Below are 18478 nucleotides of genomic sequence, written 5' to 3'. Positions count from 1 at the left end.
CCCTCATCCTGAGAATTCACCTGTTTTGCCAACATGATACTGCAATCATCTTTATCATTCAAAGGTCAACTATGGTTTGACAAGTTCGGGAAACACTTCCATTCACTGGCTAGCTAGAATTTAACAACGGAATCAATAAGACTCATATATGGAGGATGTTTCATATTAAAGGTTCTGTGGTGTTTCCTGTTTGCTAAGACATAGAATCATCACACACAGAGCAGAATCAGCCCTTAAAGGTAGGGTAGGAGATTTGGAAAACTCAGTGAGAGTCAGCCAGATTTTGAAAGTAAACATACGCCCCTTTCTCTCGGAGCTCACCCCGAAGTCACGCCTCCCAATCACATGGACGCGCATTACCTGAAGATGACCTGCGGTCTGTGACTTTGGCCATAATGCACGTACCTCTCTGGTGGAAGAGAGTGACAACCAGCCAATACTCTGCACAGGGTCCACCCGGAGGATTGGCTGATGTTTTTAGCGTTTTTTAGCTTCCACAGATGATTCATATTCTTTGTTTTAATGCGAAACTGCCGAACTAATCGGTTGCTATCAGGTTGTAAAGAGAAGTTACACTAATTTAACAGAAAGTGCATCAGAATGAAATCTCCTACCCTACCTTTAACATCTGCTCTGTATTTAAAGATATATAATTCATATAATATATATATATATTGGGAAATGTGAGCTTAGAGTACAGCCACTACTGTGGTTGAAGGAGCCATCAGGAAGTCCTGCACTACCTCCTATCACATGATGTCACGTGATTTCACATCAGAGGTGGTGCTGCTCACAGTGATGCTTACTTTTAAGTGAACGAATCTGGATGAGGAGTTTCACAAGAACAGAAGGAGCAGTTATTGACTGTTTAGCTTCACAGGTTATATTATCTACGATTCCGATCTGTGTCCTTTTTGGCATTCTTTCTCATTGGCTGTTGTGTCCTGACTAAATCATCTTGATTTTAAATTTACTTTGCTAATATTCAACATGTTTTAGATGACTCCATGAAGCATGACTCTTGTGTGAATAAAAGCAGATGTGTAAACCCTTCAAATGTCTATAAAATCCAGGCTGAATCTTATACAGAGGAAGGCCTGGGGTAAGATTTCCCCTCAGACTGTCTGGAGTTCTGGCCCAAAAACTGTAGTCTGAGCTCAGCTTTAGTTCAAAATACAGGATAACAATGGAGAAATGAAATCTGACAATCTGCTCAGCTGTATGTTATTTATTTACAAACCATACGCTTGATCAGAACAAATATAAGAGGGAAGAAAAGCCAAGGTTTTACCCAAAAATAAAGTCTGCTCACACCAGTTTTAGAGATAATTTTAGGCAAAAACTTTCTTGTGCAGAAGCAATTTATTCTGCGTACAGCTCCCTGCAGTACCACATGATCTTGTAAAAACACAAAAAAGAAAGAGGACTCTGCCTTTTTCCTCCCCTGAGGAAGATGCTTTGAAGTTCAGGGATCTATCAGACTCAGCTTCAGTTTGGTATGTCGTCCACCACCTCCACCTCCGTGACTCCCCCTGCATCATCCCATCCTTTCTGTCCTGCTCTTGTATAATCTTTTTTTCATCTTAAATATTTCTTAAAGATTTAAATCCACAGTTTCAGAGTAGTTGTTTGTGTGTGTGTGTGCAGATGCTGGCATGAAAAATGTATGTGGTGCACTTCTGCATGCTGAACAAGTGTATGAACAGTATGTCGTACACATGATTCAGCTACAGGTGGCCAGTGGCCCTGAGCCAGGCACCCCACCACCCCCAACTCACTCTCTGCACGACAGGAGGAAAGACAGGTGACCTTGCAGCCTGTGAAGTCTGCAGTGCAAAAACTTCAAAAAGGAATAACTGGTTACATCGGCTGATAACAAGGAAGAGAGATAGAGAGAAATGGAGAGAGAGGGGACGAGGGGTAGAGACAGCTGCTGCTCTGTAGATTAGAGCTGAAAGCAGCCCTCTCTCTCTCCCTCTCTCCCTCTCTCTCACCCTCTCTCTCTCTCTTAGCTCAGCTTTGAACTGTGTTTTCTGCCTCCTGGAGTCAGTGATTGGCTCGTGAGTCGACGCTGGCTGGGCCAGTATTAAACTCTCTGAGCAACATGGGACTTACATGTGATGTAGTCAGTGCCACATAAAAATGTGGAAGTGTCACGTGAGCTCCTTAATACAGGAGCACAACCATCAGGCATCCACCTTTTCTTCATTACCAAGTACCAACACAAACCTCTGCCATCCTGGGCTCCAAGAACCATAAAACCTAGTTTTATGGAATAAGGCTGGAACTAATGATTAATTAAATAGTTGGTTATTCTACCAATTATTAAAGGTAGGGTAGGAGATTTCATTCTGATGCACTTTTTGGTAAATTAGTGTAACTTCTTTTTACAATCCGATAGCAACCAATTAGCTCGGCAGTTTCGCTTTAAAAAGAAGAATATGAATCATCTGTGGAAGCTAAAAAACATCAGCCAATCCTCCGGGTGGACCCTGCGCGGAGTATTGGCTGGTTGTCACTCTCTTCCTGCTCTGTGCGCACCAGAGAGGTACGTGCATGATGGCTGAAGTCACAGAGCTCGTCTTCAGGTAATCCCATGTGATTGGGAGGCGTGGCTTCGGGGTGAGCTCAGAGAGAATTTGGCTGACTCTCACTGAGTTTTCAAAATCTCCTACCCTACCTTTAAGACGATCAATAAACTAAACAGATTAGAAAGTACCAATATGAAAAATACATTTTAAAAGCTTATTTTTTTTTACACCACGCTGAGGACGATTTGCAGCAATGGAAAACAACAATATGCAACTATATGAACCTACACAATACTCAGTATATTTCTTTGTAACGATGTCAGCATCTCATCATGGTCTCTGGTGTGAGGCTCGCTCTCATCCGAGAGCAGATATCCCTGCTGCTCTGATGGAGGCCATGATGCAGGACAGCTAAGTAACAAGCTATCTCAGTTTGAACAGGCTGCCAAGTCTCAGAGCACGCCAGTGCTGCTCAGGGCTGTCAATGATGTGATTTACACACAACTATAACTAATCCATGGATGATCAAAACAAGGGAGAAACAGGGAGTTTGAGCATAAAGCAATGCACAGAAAGCCGAGCGCATGTGCTAGCGGTGAGTTTACAGAGAGCGAACCTCCTGCAGAGAGCATTATGACAGAGATAAAGAAAGTGTGTTTTTGTGTGTCTGTGTGTGCGAGTGTTACTCACTCCATCATAGACGCTGGTATGGAGCAGCAGTCCTGTATCGCTGTGAGCGGAGAGGTGAGGTGGGCGGTGTACGAAGCCTCCACCACCTGTTTGTTCCTGTTCACCACATCCAAGTAGCGGTTAAACTTCTCCCGAATCTTCTTGGCCAACTACACAAACAAAAAGTAAACAAACATGAGAAATGATTAGATTGTCTTTTGGCTTACTGCATTTGCAAAGTGTTCGTGGTATGTTTGTTATAAAAATCTGACACCGTCACATCACGCCTGTCTCATGAAAACCTAACAATGTGTTCTCCTAATTACAGTGTTAAAAATATGTTTCCTGTCAGTTTTCAGCGGGTCAAAACAGTCTGACATTTTTTAAACTCATTATAGCAGCATGTATATAAATAAATAAAAAATGAAAAGAAACATGACAAAGTCTAAGTTTTACTTTCTTCCTCACTGCATCTCTACTGCTGCTTTGTTCTCAAACAAGCTTCATCTGGCTGTCGCCTTTCTCTCTGCCTTATATATAAACAAAGTAACACTAACTCAGTCATGTGTGCATCTGTGGAAACTAAAAGTCAATGAAGTCCTTCAGTACACACATGCACAAACACACACACACACACACACAGTTTAGGATTTACAAAGCAGGCTGAGGAATATTAAAGATGGCCAGACCTCAGGCTGCGCCAAGTGTGAAATCCATCACTGTTAAAAAGTCGAGCTAAATGATGAATGTCTGAGGCTCAGCAACACAAAGCCGCTACCTACTAACATGTACTCAAAAAACTCCACTTCATCTGAAGTGAAACCGAGGAGCTGCTGGATCCATCATACAACTCCTATTTAAAATCTTTTTCTTAAAAAAAACTGAAGATAGATGATCTTTAAAAGTCTGCAGCAGTGTAGAAATTTGGTTTTATGGTGCAATTTACCTTTAACAAAACCATGGAAACCAGGAAGCAGGAAGGAAAAAACTGGTGTTTCTAAACAAAGGCAGCTAATTCAGCTGTGTTTACTGGGGCCCTTCACGCTGCCCCCGTGAACAGGCATACATTATACTTTGTCTTTCTTCCTCTGAAGGTCTAGGGTTCTGGTTGAGCACACAAATCACAGTGCTCTTTCAAAATGGGGGTTCCAAGCTCTTCGGGAAACTAATAACCAGCTCTGCTGCAGCAGCCTCCTGGGGGACATTAACAACCAGCGCACCAGCGGTTCTTCACAACAGACTCCTGCTCTTGCTTTTGTTTGTCACAATGCCTTGAAAAGAAGTTATAGAAGCTTGTAAGGACCTCACATCCTCTTAATCTGATATAACATCTATGTAATCTGTTACAGATTATGTTAACCTGAAAAAAGTCGCATGATTATGTGGATGTTTCAGAATCAGCCTCGAGTGCTCCTTAAGCACTTTGATCCATATAAAAAGATGTCTTTAAAGTCTCTAGAGCTACAGTCCACTTTGCTTAATTGTTCAGGTCTGGAGGTTGTTTAGCAACCAAGTAAATTAAATAGCCCACAAAGAAGATTAGCCATGTCTGCTAGCTAATTTTGTAGGCCCTGTGTATCAGGACATGAAAGGCTTTATGACTTTTTATTAGGTAGTAGGGGTGGAACAAAATCCACAGTTCGGTTTGTATCACGGTTCTGAGATCACAATTTTTGGTTTGGTTCAGTTTTTCTATTTCCAAGAGTTTAAATCGAGGCAACTGGACTCAAGGATTGTATTTTGAAGACGTCAACAATCCTCGAGTCCGGTTGCCTCGATTTAAACTCTTGGAAACGACTATGACCTGGATGAATGAGAGCATCCACAGATATATTCAGTTTTTTTGCTTGTAACACTCACACATTCAGTTCAGTGTTTCCACTGCCATTATATTAGAAGGTCAAGTCAACTTTACTTCATTTTATTTTATATAGTGCCAGATCATAACTTAGTGTGAAACTACCCGAACTACTGTGTGAAGCTCACAGTCGCACCCGCTGCTATAATCCATGCTACAGCCAGCCACCAAATTGCGAATGAGATGTTTTTTGGTCTCACTGTTGGGTAACTGTCATTTCATCCATGTTAACATTAAGTTTAGAACCTAAACCTGCAGTTCCTTAAATGTCCACTTGAGGCTGGCAGGTAAGGTGAGTCAGTTCCTATAGACAGTAAAATGTCTTTGAAATGAACATGTTTACAAAGCTTTAGTCTCTATAGCTAATTATAGCGATAATTATAGTACACAAATTGTTACATCTGAGATAAATTCAAGTGTTTAAATATGTGCAATTATGTTATCAAAAAATCTAATTAGTTTACATAATGTGGTATTTTGTGTTCTAAATACTACATTATGTAACACCAAAAATGTTGGTCTGAATACCTTCCGAAGCCATTGTAAGTCACCTCCCCAGCCTTGTTGAATACAGAAAAGGGCTTATTTCCACAGTAACTGGACCCCCTTTGTTCACATCCCATAATTACCACTGCTTGCAAAAAGGCTGCGATTGAAGCCAGGAACAGGGAAATGTACCGCGACCCACTGACCGCTTGTACACCTAATCAGCCAGCCGCTGTTCCTATTAGGGTTTTTAACAGGGGCCTGAGGCACAGCCCACAATTACAGCTACGCCACCACAAGGAACACACACACACCCACACCAAGACACTAACAGGTCTGCCCTGACACAGGGACATAAAGTTACACACACACACACACACACACTGCTGGCCGTGCATGGCAATTAGCTGCAATGGACTTTGTATTAAAAGGGGGAAAAATGGGCCAGTGTTCAGCTGAGGAGTGTTTCCACAGCTGGGGGAGGGAGAGAAAGCACGGCTCGACTTTTAACAGAGTGACTTAAGAGAAACCAGAAACTTCAACCTCTGCAAGTTAAAGCTAAGGTTACAGTCTGCCACAGTGCAGCCAAAACCAACCTGCGCTCTGCCGATTAGCCACACTCTTCTCCAAAACACAAGGCTCACTCTCAACCAGGCTGGAGGGCAGAGCAGCACCCAGTGGGGCTGCTGCAGCCACAGGGCTGGAGTCACAGTTATGAGGTTTGCCAGCCAGGCTTCAACCATAACCACTGGCAGCAGTGTTTATAGCAAGACCAAGACCGACTTTGAAATGCAGGGGTGTGGTTAGAGAGGAATGAGAATAAGGAGGGACGCAGGTTCGTTCTACAGACAAGAAACTTGACTGTGCACGTCCTGCTTATTCTCGAATTAACTTATTTCATTACTGAATTAGCTCATTTCCACTGGGCTGAAAAATCATCCTATGATGGTCTCAGAAGGTTTAGTGAGCCTTGACACTGCTGACTTTGTTCACTCTAGTGCACATTATCTGAGATCACAGTGTAAGTTTCATGCTACATCTAAACTGAGATTGAGGAGTAATTATGTTTTTGTATGAAAAATAGACATGAATTTGCACTCATAGGATAACTGTGCTGTCATGTGCTATATATGAGTGGATCTGGAGCTGATGGGGGGGGGGCACACAAGAAGAAAGCCAATAAAATGTCAGCAGTGCAGGGTGGGAAAAAAAAATCTAATTTTTTGACTTGAAAAGAACCACTTCTTGTCGTCCATTAACTTTAAATGTCACCATGTGAACAGGCTCCGACTGGGCTGACAGTGACGGCTGTGGCACTGTCACACAGTCAGAGTGAGCAGCGACAGCACTGCAATGGCTTCTTCTTCGAGCTCAGCCAAACGGTTACGGCTCAAGACGACACATTTAAAAAAAAAACCTGAAGTATGCCTTCACATGTTGTCATGATTGTTCGAGTGGTGCTATATCAAACCACAGTACAGCTCAATTTGCAAATAAAAGCTGAATTTCTTTGATTATCGATTCTCAAGCAGTGCAACCCAATCTTTGAAGACAAAAAGGGAGCTCCATGTGCAGCTGCAATGAGGAATGAATATTTTTTTTTATTCCAATGATTCTGTAATTAAAGTAAAGCATAAATTAAATGCTGCTGGTGGGTTTTGGCATCAGATGTGAAATCATTTTTTGGTGGAATTTATAAGATGCCAAATCTTAATGTCTGTGCTCTACCATAAAAAAAAACATGAATCCATAGCAGTTTAAATTAATAATAACCGCTCTGACAGCCCATGTCAATGAGTAAAACAAGGAGAACATACACTCATAGGACAAATTCAAAGTCAGAGACAGACAGTAGGCTGCTGTCATTAGAGTGGGACAGATGTCTGCGTGCCTTTCTGAATAATGAATTTCCACAAGAGAAACTTGTTGAAGAAGCCACTGGCTGCTCTCTGTGTGGCTTCTTGCCCTCTCTCCTCTCTCTCTTCCTCTGCAGATACTCTCCTAATTGAGCCAGGCCTTGGTTTGGAGACACAGCCGCTCCCCTCCCTCTGCCCCACTCTGCTCCCCCCTCTGCCCAGAGAGAACAAGCCAACTGTGCCAGAGCTGTCATCTGAATCATGTGGAGCCTGCCTCAAGTAGGGTTATGGTTAGAATTTTTAGCCACTCTCTGTGCAGCCCACGAAAATAGAACGGTTAAACTCTTCTAACATGTACCCCCTAAATGAGCAACTACAATGCACCTACTAGTCTGGAAGCCTGGAGTTATTGTTGGAATCTCTATGTTTGAGGAAATGTTGCAATAAAACAGAAAACCCACAGTTGCTTGTAGGTAATTTAAAACAATAATATTCACCATGGAGAAGCAGAAACCACAATGCTTCAAGGCTAATTTGAGCTGGAAGAGTAAATACCTGCAAGAGTAGGGATGCTAGATATTGCACACACACACACACACACACATCACATGCATGTGTGCTGTCACAGACGGATACACCAGTACACACACAGAAACACGGTCACAGCTGAAATGCAAACAAACATCAACCTGTTTGTTCTTGCTGGTGGCTGTTTATCAGTGTGGTGTTTACTGTCACTCTTCCAAGGTCCTTCACACACACACATACACAAGCACACACATACACAAGCACACACACACAGAATCATGTCTGACTTGCCACAGGATGTCAGAAATTGTGTGCATAGCTTTCCAATCTAGGACCAAAACTGTAAACATGAATTAAGACTTGTGGGGGTCATTAAGACAAACATCTCTAATTTCTGGCTGCACCTCCTGATTCTGTCTGACTGAAGCTCTGAAATCATTTATTGTGAGGAGAGGGAGAGACTAGTTGGAAAAAAAACTTCAAAGCCAACGACACAGCAGCCACAGAATTTTAATAAACCCCCTTTTTCCCCCTCTGATGGCTTCTGTATGTATTCAACACAAGACAAAACCACAGGCAGACACTGTCCATGGCAAATGCATGCACAAACAGGTACACACACACACACAACAGCAGAAGGCTTTGTTACTCACCTGCTGCACTTCTGTCTCTCCGTTTGATGTCTTCTCGGTGTACACAAACGAGTTGAAAATCCTCTGTGGAGAGAGGGAAGCAAGCAGAGACGGTGAGTTTAGATCAGGAGGGAAAAAAAGTGTCTGTGAGCTGTTAAGTCATTAAAATGATGGAGTCCATCCATCAACAAAAAGTCTTCACATGAGTAACGTGTGAATTTGCAAACTGCGTCTTCATTACTGAAAATAAACAGTTGAGCGATGCACGCGATTTTCATGTACACGCCTGCATTTTTGGAACCAAACTGCTGTGAGTGTAGTTTACTGTGCTCATCGTGTTGTCTTTGTTTGTTCAGCTAGTGATGTTTACTTGCAGCAGAGTGACAGCCGCTCACCACAAACATAAAGTTTGCTTTAAAAAGCAAAAGTCACCACTTTGCTTTATAAAATTCTAACTCTAAATTCTTGGAAAAACACTGATTTCAGTGCTGTGTCAGGTGAAGACCCTGGCAGCACTACTGATAAATTTCTCTGCTCAGACAAGTGCATCTGGATTCATTTTATTAGCAGTCCAAAGAGAATGATGAACCTGATCACCGGCCAAAAACAACCAACCCGTAGACTCAGACCGCTCGGTCCTGTCATCTACATCAGTGTCCTGGGTTGGGAAGAAAAACTGCGGCGCCTCTCCAAGTTTAGAGCTCCACTATAACACAGGCTGAAGGTTTTCATTAGCAAAAAATACAAGCTGATGCTGAATTTCCCCATTAAGCTTCCAGACTGAAACGTTTTATTAGTCCCTGATTTATATTGTTAAGTGAATAGGAAGGGCAGTGATGCATTAAGGCTTGGGGAAAATGAGTCCTGGTGTGACCTCAGTGCTCAGAGAGCCCCAGAAAAACATTCTATAACCTAGACCTACACACACACACACCTATGTACATTCAGATGGTCTCTGGAGTCCCATCCGCTCTGTCTTCTCTTTAACTAACGAACCTCTTTAACAGCAGCACCAAGTGGCAGCGACAGACAGTGTGTGTGTGTGTGTGGAGGCAGCAGGTAGGCAGGTGTTTCACTGTAAGCACACACAAAGCCTTAAATTGCCTGGTTGCTGTGCTGCAACTATTTCCTGCTGTCTGTCCTCACCTTTTCTTAGACACATTCCAGACAACAACAATTACCCAGAATGCACCATGCATTCAACAAAGCTGGGGCTTTTTCCTTACAGACTTGTATTGCTACTTTTCAATGGATCTTGAAACAAATAAAAGGGCAAGATGTACAATTGTTTTTCTGTTATGCCTACAAAATAGTAAAGATATTTTGATACAGGACCTGAAGTGCACCTAAAACTATGTGAAATCAGGTGAGGAGGCCAGTCAATGCATGAATCTGATGCCACATTGTTCTAGTGTAAAACAGTGCTGACATTTTCTGTCTAATGTTACACTACAAAAAAAACAGCGCTTGTTTGCTGATCTAAAGCAGATGTTTCCAGAAGCAGCACAGCACAGTTTACTGTTAATTGGCATTTTTCAACTACAGGAACTCAGGGCTGATGTGAAATGGCACAGTTGTTTGCAGGAACTGCCCCCTGATCAGGCCGTTCACATTGGTTTAGGATCTACCAGACAACAAGCAGGTGTAATTAACAAATAAATCTATCTGAACCTATCTGACAGTATTTAGAGTGTTGCTATAAGTGAAAAAAATCCATATATTAAAGTAGATTACTCCTTTCCATTTATCAATCATGAGATAAATCAGCTAATTGCATTTTCAACTGATGGGTTGTAAAAGTATTGCGCATGCACTGAGAGACGCCTCCTCTTCATAATTAGTCTATTCAGAAACACTCTGCTAGATTAACTATGAAATGAAATTTCTGACAATTCAATTATGTCTAATGTGGCTTGGCATAAACACAAACAAACCCTCATTGACGAAACTTTAACAAAGCGCTCAGATTCCATCCAGATTGTGCAAATGGAGTTAGAAATCCTTGTTAAGACTGACTGTTCACTGCAGTTTCATTTTATTTTACAGGCCATGTGACTAACTGTTGAGTGCTATACAAACAGTTTCATCATGTTGTTATTATACACACACATGCGCGCACGCACAGAGAGCTGCATATTTTACTACTGAGTTATTTGCAAAGTGTAAAACCAAGCCCAGGCAGTCTACTGTTCCACACCCTGCTTAGTGGAAAAAAAAGCAGGTCCAAGTGGTGGAACTGTCAAATAAACAAGGACAAGCACACACAAACAGAGCGGCCCCTACTTAGCAGGAATCATGTGCTTTTAAAAACTACACTAACAAAAGTGAAGGAGAATGGGGGATGAAACAGGACCTGGAAAAAGGGAGAAATACATTTTTCCACTAAGCCAGGAATCATTAAAAATGGGAAACAAATCCTGGAGAGAGAGAGAGGGAGAGAGAGAGAGAGAGAGAGAGAGAGAGAGAGAGGGGAACCTCCTGTTGTTGATTAGCTGCAGGTTAGCTGTCTTTCCCCCAGTGCCTTGAGTGTTTGTTGTTGGAGCTGCTTTGCGGTTTTCACAGCTATGGAGCAGCCATGGAGGAATGCTCGACTCTGAAACCTGAGAGGCCTGAGGCTGCCTGGGCCACTGTGGGCCCGTGGCCTCCCCTGACCCATAATCAAACACTCACACACAGGCAGGCAAACACACAAAACTTACACAGTGTCTGAGACCACACTCTGACTTCCCTATACATCTCACAGCTCAGCACTTCTAGGTGAAGCTCGACATTATGGGGGGAAAATAGGTTATGAATAACAAGATCTCCAAGACTTATCAAACAGGACTTTTTCAGGTAGGTCACATAAAAAGCTTTTCCAATCAAACAAATCTGAATAATACACAGCTGTACAGCCAAAGCATACTTGCAAAAAAAAGACAAAAAGCACATAAATCACATATAACGGCACATTGCATGCAGGCCAGCACAGCACGTTAAGAAAATCTGCTTTTGTCTTAATGCCGAGTCAAAGAGAGCTCCATAAAATGCACACTTAAAACACCCTTGATCTAAATAGGCAGCTAAGCCCCCAAAGAAATGCATTCAAACTGTCGTCCACTGATCACAGAGCACCAGCCTTTGTCTCATTAGGCCAGTTTTTAAATCCATCCACCTTGGGGTTAATCCAAGCCACAGTCCAGTGGTTTGCTGGAATGGCTAAACTCCAGTGGAAGCTTAAACTGTGAGTTTCAAAGTTAAATACCAGAACCTGGAGCATTTCAATCTTGTGCTAGCATTCAGTGTTGTAAAACTATGCAACTTAACTTAGTAAAAGGAAAAGGGGACGATTAAAACTTGGACTTCACAAGAAGACTTAAAAGCTTTGGACTATCCCATGAGCTTTAATGGATCAGATTAGGCTGTATTACCGATATAGTGAGTGCTTTTAACATTATGTTTCTCCTTCTTGCCTCTTTGCACCCTGTAACAGCAGCGTATATCAACACTATCCTTCAGCGTGCATTTAAATGGACCTCCCACTTCAGCTCTTCTGCCAGGATCTCTTGGGGATCCCATAAACCTCCCTAAGAGGCTCTTCTCCTTTAAAGTGACTTTTTTTTCTCAATGGAGCAGCAAGTAAGGAAATGAACGATGACACCAGCCACAGAACAGTCATACAACTTTGTTTCTATGAGAAACAAATGGAAAAAACGTCTCAGAATAACAAGAGAAGAAGGAGAGAGGAGAGGAAATGGAGCCTGGACTGACTTGGGAACACACCTATTAGTAATTCACCCATCTTCAAAGGCCGGAGTGGAGCTGCGAGCCACACTAATTTGGAATTCGAGTGGAGAGCTTGCGCACACACACACACACACACACACACAAACATAATCCTGTCTTTAGGGCTTCAGTGGTCCAACACTCATCTGTGAACACACCACAGGGCAAATAGGGAGCATCTCTTGGGTGGGGCTGCAGTTGTGCCAACTGTGAATCAAATAGGTATCGAGGGCTGTGCATAAGAGAACATGCACAAGCACAGCGAATGCTTTTTTATGAATGTGAGGGTCACAAACACACACATTTCCACATGTTAGGTGGAGTTGTTGTGGAGCTGTTGCGCCTGAGATATTGGTTTCCATACAACTGACAGATAAAAGCCTAAAGCTCAAGAGACAGTAACTGCTGCTTCCTCCATGCTGCTGCTATACAGCCTAGTCTTCCTCCTTCCTTCAGTACTTCATCATCATCCCCCCCTTTGGTTTTCCCTCCCTCCCTGCCCCCAGCCAACTCTCCGCTCATTGCACTACAAAGGCCTGGAAGCCAAGGATGCCGCATTAGAGCTTTGCCTCTGATGTGCATGTGTGTGTGTGTGTTGTTGTTTTTTTTCCTTGCCATGTCTTCATCCCTAACCTCACCTCGATTCTCAATTTTTTCCCCTTTTTTGTCTGAATTCTACAAAGCAGTCAGGAGCACCTCAGAGAGGAAAGGTGAGGGAGGAGGGAAAGAGAGAGAGAGAGAGGGGGGGTGGGCAATTTCTGTGTTCTTGCAATAGAACAAAAAAAGGCTGAAATAATTGCACCTGCAGCTTACTGTTCCCTAACACACCGGTCAGAGCTACAGAAGAAGAAAGCATCCATATTGAATAATTTGTCTGTGGGGATAAACCTGCTACTCTACACAAGAAAACACAACAAGGATATATATTTGCTGCGTTTTCAGCTCAGACAGACGATGAGGTAAATAAAACCGGACTGTAATGTAAGCACCAGTCAGAGCCTCCACAGAACTTAATGCTTGCAGCTATTAAGTACTATTTCATATATTTTCGTGCAAAAACGTTTCTGCGTCTTATAGCCGAATGTTTTGGTTTTCATATGTTGGAAGAAGTCTTTACAGTTAACCAATTGAATTTAGGGTTAGGCACGGGGTCACTCAGCTGAGTTGGTGACCCCATGACCCCATGACCTGATCACGAGTAAATAACCATTAGCAGTAGAAGAGTGTGAAATCTCATGAGCTTGTTTTATGATTATGTTTTCTTCAAGATGTAATTCCAAGCTGTACGTCTTCAGAGAAAAACAACATCTGCCTGATAGCAGAAGAGTATAAAAAGGGAGTTGCTCTATAAGACCTTGAGCACTCCTACAGAGGCAACTGTCTGTGTATGTGACTGCTCCATCCTGCAGGAATAAAAACACTTGAGTGAACTCCAGCTATTATCTCTTGTGTATTTTTCTAACATCAGATCATCACCATTACAAAACATCCAAAACACAAAACAAGCTGATGTTTCTCCACACAGAGGAGACCAAAACAGAGCAAAAAAGGAGAGTATCAGATTTATATTCTTCATTCCAATGACCAAAAACAACTATTAGTGATTAGTATTAATGCTATATGCATCCGTTTATGATTAAAAAACATTTTAATGAGAGATTGAATGGGTATGCACATATTAATACCTGATTATTGTATATTTATTATTTTTTACACCTGCACTGGATTAAATTGAAAAAAGGGGAGTGAAAAAAGGAATCTAGAACCTAGACATTACAGGGAGAAACCTGGACAGGGTTACCAAACCATGCCTTTTGAGGAAATATATCACTTCAGAGTTCAAGGCATGGCAGATTGTGGTTTGGTTGTATAAGAGAAATCTAGGAATCCCTCATGGTTTTGACCGTAGCACCGAAAACAGAAGAAGAAAGAAAGAAGAAGGAACGAGGGAGGGTTTGAGTGGGAAGAGGCATGTCAAAGCTGGATCTCTAAATGTCAATATAATGGCCATAGAGAAACTAAACCCTTGCTAATTAAGAGCGTCTCCATTTCAACCCAGCGGAGCAGGTTGGCTAATTAAATGACCGGCCGTCAGTGTCTGCCAACTGCTTGCTGCTGCATTAGAGGGTGCTGGGGGGGTCAATTTAATTTGCTTGAATCTAACTAACGGACAACCTGAGGCAATGGCTCCAAAAGCCCCGGCCCACACACCGAGTCAGACAGAAGTGTGTGTGTGTGTGTGTGTGTGTGTGTGTGTGTGTGTGTAGCCTGTTAATAAAGGCTTCAGTGCAGTGTTTTTCTGATGCTCCATTTCCAAGCTTCTTTACACACATTTGTGTTCTTGTGGATGTATTTGGAAAAGTGGAGAAATGTTATGATGTAGAAATGATTCCTAGCCTTCATAAAAAAACATAACTTTGTTGTCATAGCAACCTCATAATGGATAAAACAGTTCAAGGTTCCTTTTAAAAGGCAACATCTGAATCTATGCTTCACAGAAGAACTAAATGATCGCATCATTAGACCAGAGGAGTCTTTCACTTTTACACCTCACTCTCAAACTGGAGCTGAACCAGAAGCCGTCACGGTTCAGCTGAGAAAGACACACCAAGACGTTCACAGACATCCCTCGATGCATCTTTCCTCTGTGATGCCACCAAATTGCCTTAATACAAACGGTACACATTGTACTTTAGTGTACCCTGCATGAAGGGTGTGGTGGTGGTGGTTTCAATCTGCTTCAACAGGATCCAGATTCAGGGACATAAAGTGAAGGCTGGGAGTCTGTTCAACATCCGACATAAGACCACATATGATGACTTTTCAATATGGAGAAACAAGGGGAAAAAAAGGAACCAACACACAACAATGGTTCTGAAATATTTTCCACCAGCATCTATGAATCAAAGTCCGATGGAACACCAGTACTGAAAATGGTCTGTTATATTCTCCGTCTCACATGAAAGTTGATCATTTTCTCAGTAATTCGATGACATCACGGAAGTTGTCCATTGAAACAATCTTATGTATTACAACTTTAACCAATCACACACCATCCCACTATCCTCATCATGCCAAAACATTGCTTTATGCTGATTGGTTGCACACAAATGCAATTTCTCTGCATGATTAATATTGTGTGATCATGTGACAACAGAAGATGATGAAAAACTGTCGCTTGTGATATCCTACAGATCAATATGTGTGTGATCGGCTGACAAAAAAAACAAAAATAATACAGTTTGCCACCTAAAGTTGGCTACTGGTTGCAGTACTTGGGAGTTGGGGCGGAACAACTACATATATATACTGTTAGATTTCTTCCTTGTATGTGTAAAAGAGGCCTGCACACTGGTGAACACTGGACTGAACTGGACTGGACTTCCTTTATCTCCCTCCTCTTCATTCAACCAGTGTTCTCTCTCCAGTCCAATGCAGTGGGAGGGTGAAGCCTGTCAGCTACCGGGTGCTGTGGTTCTGAAATAACAAGACCCCCTTTTGTCCAAACAGCGTCAAGGCCAAAAGAGAGAGTGAGAGTCCCCACCATGCAGATCCCAACAGCCCCCTGTCCACCTCCCCAAGAGGCTCTCAGTCTCAGCCTGGGATGTTTGTACTCCCTCTCCACCAGACAGGATATAATGCTATCCACATGTGAGAGGGAAAAAAAGGAGGGTGGAGGAGAGAAGAAGGGAGTAAAGAGGGGAGATGAGAGAAGTATGGAAAAGTGGGGCGAGGTCAGTAAAAAGAAGATAGAAGAAGTTGTGGTTTGATGGAGCTAATCCGTACCAAAGCCAGGCCCCCGCTGCAGGGCCGTGATTCTGGTTTTTGTAGCCAAATAATCTGCAGCAGATCAGCAATAAACATAACAACAGTGGAGTCATGATGTAAATATTTTACTTTCTTGTTTCTGCAAGCATATCCATCTTATTTGAAGGACAAAGGAGTGCTAATGGGCCATAAAGGCTGTGGCTTAGCAGCAGCCCAACACTGGAGCATTACGAATCAAATGAGAGACATAATCTAGCAGCTTAGTCAGAGAAAATGAACTCAGCATCACACGATGTCAACTGTGGCGAGAAAGGAGAGCAAACAATCTGCACTAAACTTCTCGTGACACAAACAGAGCTCTCAGAGTTTGAACGCTGCGATGGGATCCAAGCACATCATTAAGCATACACAGCTCTGTCTCCTCTATCTATACAAGCTATGTGGTGTCCCTGTGAGAGCGTGTGACATGCAGCGAGAGGCACCGGGCACAACCTTGTGTTTTTCTCTATGGATGTTTTTTTGAAGTGAATCAAGTCATTAAAACAAGGCCTCAGGTCACAGGAACCGCATGCTAATCAAACTTGACTAATTGACCACATTAAAATAAATTCTTAATGGTGATGTTCACAATTTTTCAATGTGAGTTTAGTTAAGTGCTACAAACTTTATGTAAAGTCCACGATCTTAAAGACGAGCTTGGATTTGAGCCTGAAAGCTCCAACACGCATACATTATGTATTTGCAGTACAGCGCCAGACCTGCAGAGCATTGTGGGAATAACAACTTGCTGCTAAAGTGGAGCCAATGTGAAAACGTTCCAAGGACTGATCAAAGCTGCATACCTGAGCGCCTCCATTAAGGTGATAAAATCTGGGAGTGAAAGAGGACAAAAACAAAACCTCACACGCTGCGGTCAAATTAGTTCAACAAAGGAATGCACGATAATGAGAACACTCTGAGGTTTTATGAGGGAGGGCAGGGAGGCGTGGGGGTGGCGGTGGTGGTGGTGGTGGTGGGTGAGGGGGCTTTGAATGTTCCTTCATATCAAAAAAAAGCCCATAAATGATGGTGCTTGTGTTAGACTAACAGGCGCAGTGATTGCAGTTAAACCAGCGAGCACTGTGCAGCCATGCTCTAAAAGTCATCAATGATTTGCAGGCACTGTAAGCAAATAAATTCAATTACATAGGAACTGAATTAAGTACTACACTGATTTCATGTGACCAACTTCACAACAAGAAAAGAAAGAGATCAGGTTGTGGAACTGCATGAGACAGAAAACAGAGTGCATTATTTTGGATTATTATTATCTTTGGAAATGGACTGATGTGGTTTGAGTTCAAATTCCTGATATTAAAAGCATTTTTGGGGTTTCTCAGTGCCTTATGCATTCCTGCACCTGAAATCTACAAATAGTACAAATAAAAAAAACAATAACATTTTTTAAATTTAAAAAAAAATGGATAAAATAGAGGTTTTGGTGCAAAACTGATTGCTGTGTAACTATTACACTCCCAAAAACCAGAAATGCTGCAGATCAGCCACAAAACTTGTACATTTGTCATGTGACTACTGTTCACAAGTGAATCAATCATGGCTTCCTTGTTGCACTGAAGACTGTAGATATTTTGTTTTTCAAATTTACCTCCTAGTAGAATTTTTTAAAAAAATCATAAATATGTTTATTGATTCGACAGGATGGTACAGTAAGTGACAACATGAAAATGGAATTTTACAGTTGAGATTTTGATCAGATAAGGAGGATGTTCAATTAGAAAAAAAAGTGTAATGAAATAGATAGGACTAGCATTTAAAAGTCCGAGAGCAGAAAGAATTAGTTCAATTTAGACGTATGGAAGTAATTAATAAAAGGGCCCCATAACTTCTCAAATTTTATGTCCGACATGTAAATTGAGTAACGGATCTTTTCAAGACTATAACACCACATAACATCCCCCAACCATTGAGCATGAGTGGGCGGGACAGCACCTTTCCACCTAGTTAACACTGCACGTCTAGCGATCAAAGATGCTAAAGCAATAACGCGACGTTGAACTGGTGTCAGGTGGGCATCCCTCTCCCCGGCAGCGCCAAATAAAGCAACTAGGGTTTGTGACGTAGCTCAACCTTAAGTATTTTCCTAGTAGAATTTTGACTGAGATATATAGCTTATATGTGCCACTTAAATCTGGAGGAACCTTAGTAGGAAAATGACTTCATTCTATGATGTCTGTGGGTCATACAGTCTCTGTATATTGTGTCTTATTATTCTCAGCTGGACTTTATTCCAAAATAAACTCATTTCCTGAACCAGAAGATTTGAGCGAAATAACAAATGACACATCTGAAGCAAAAAGTAAAGGCAGCACAGCCTGTGGAAACCAA

General features: G+C 42.1%; 1 protein-coding gene across 1 annotated transcript in view; it reads right to left on the bottom strand.

The window, feature by feature from the left end:
- cachd1 (cache domain containing 1) overlaps positions 1-18478 on the bottom strand; it is a 74348-nt gene that overhangs the window by 34601 nt on the left and 21269 nt on the right. The window contains exons 2-3 of the mRNA XM_028404493.1: positions 8582-8644; positions 3222-3370 (exon numbers count right to left, since the gene is read on the bottom strand). Coding sequence (XP_028260294.1) covers positions 3222-3370; positions 8582-8644 — 212 coding nt within the window. The remainder of the gene's footprint in view (positions 1-3221; positions 3371-8581; positions 8645-18478) is intronic.

Source organism: Parambassis ranga, chromosome 4 (genome assembly GCF_900634625.1).
Source record: "Parambassis ranga chromosome 4, fParRan2.1, whole genome shotgun sequence".
Taxonomy (NCBI): domain Eukaryota; kingdom Metazoa; phylum Chordata; class Actinopteri; family Ambassidae; genus Parambassis; species Parambassis ranga.
The sequence above is the reverse complement of the archived record's forward strand: the minus strand, read 5'-3'. Positions and strand labels throughout refer to the sequence as shown.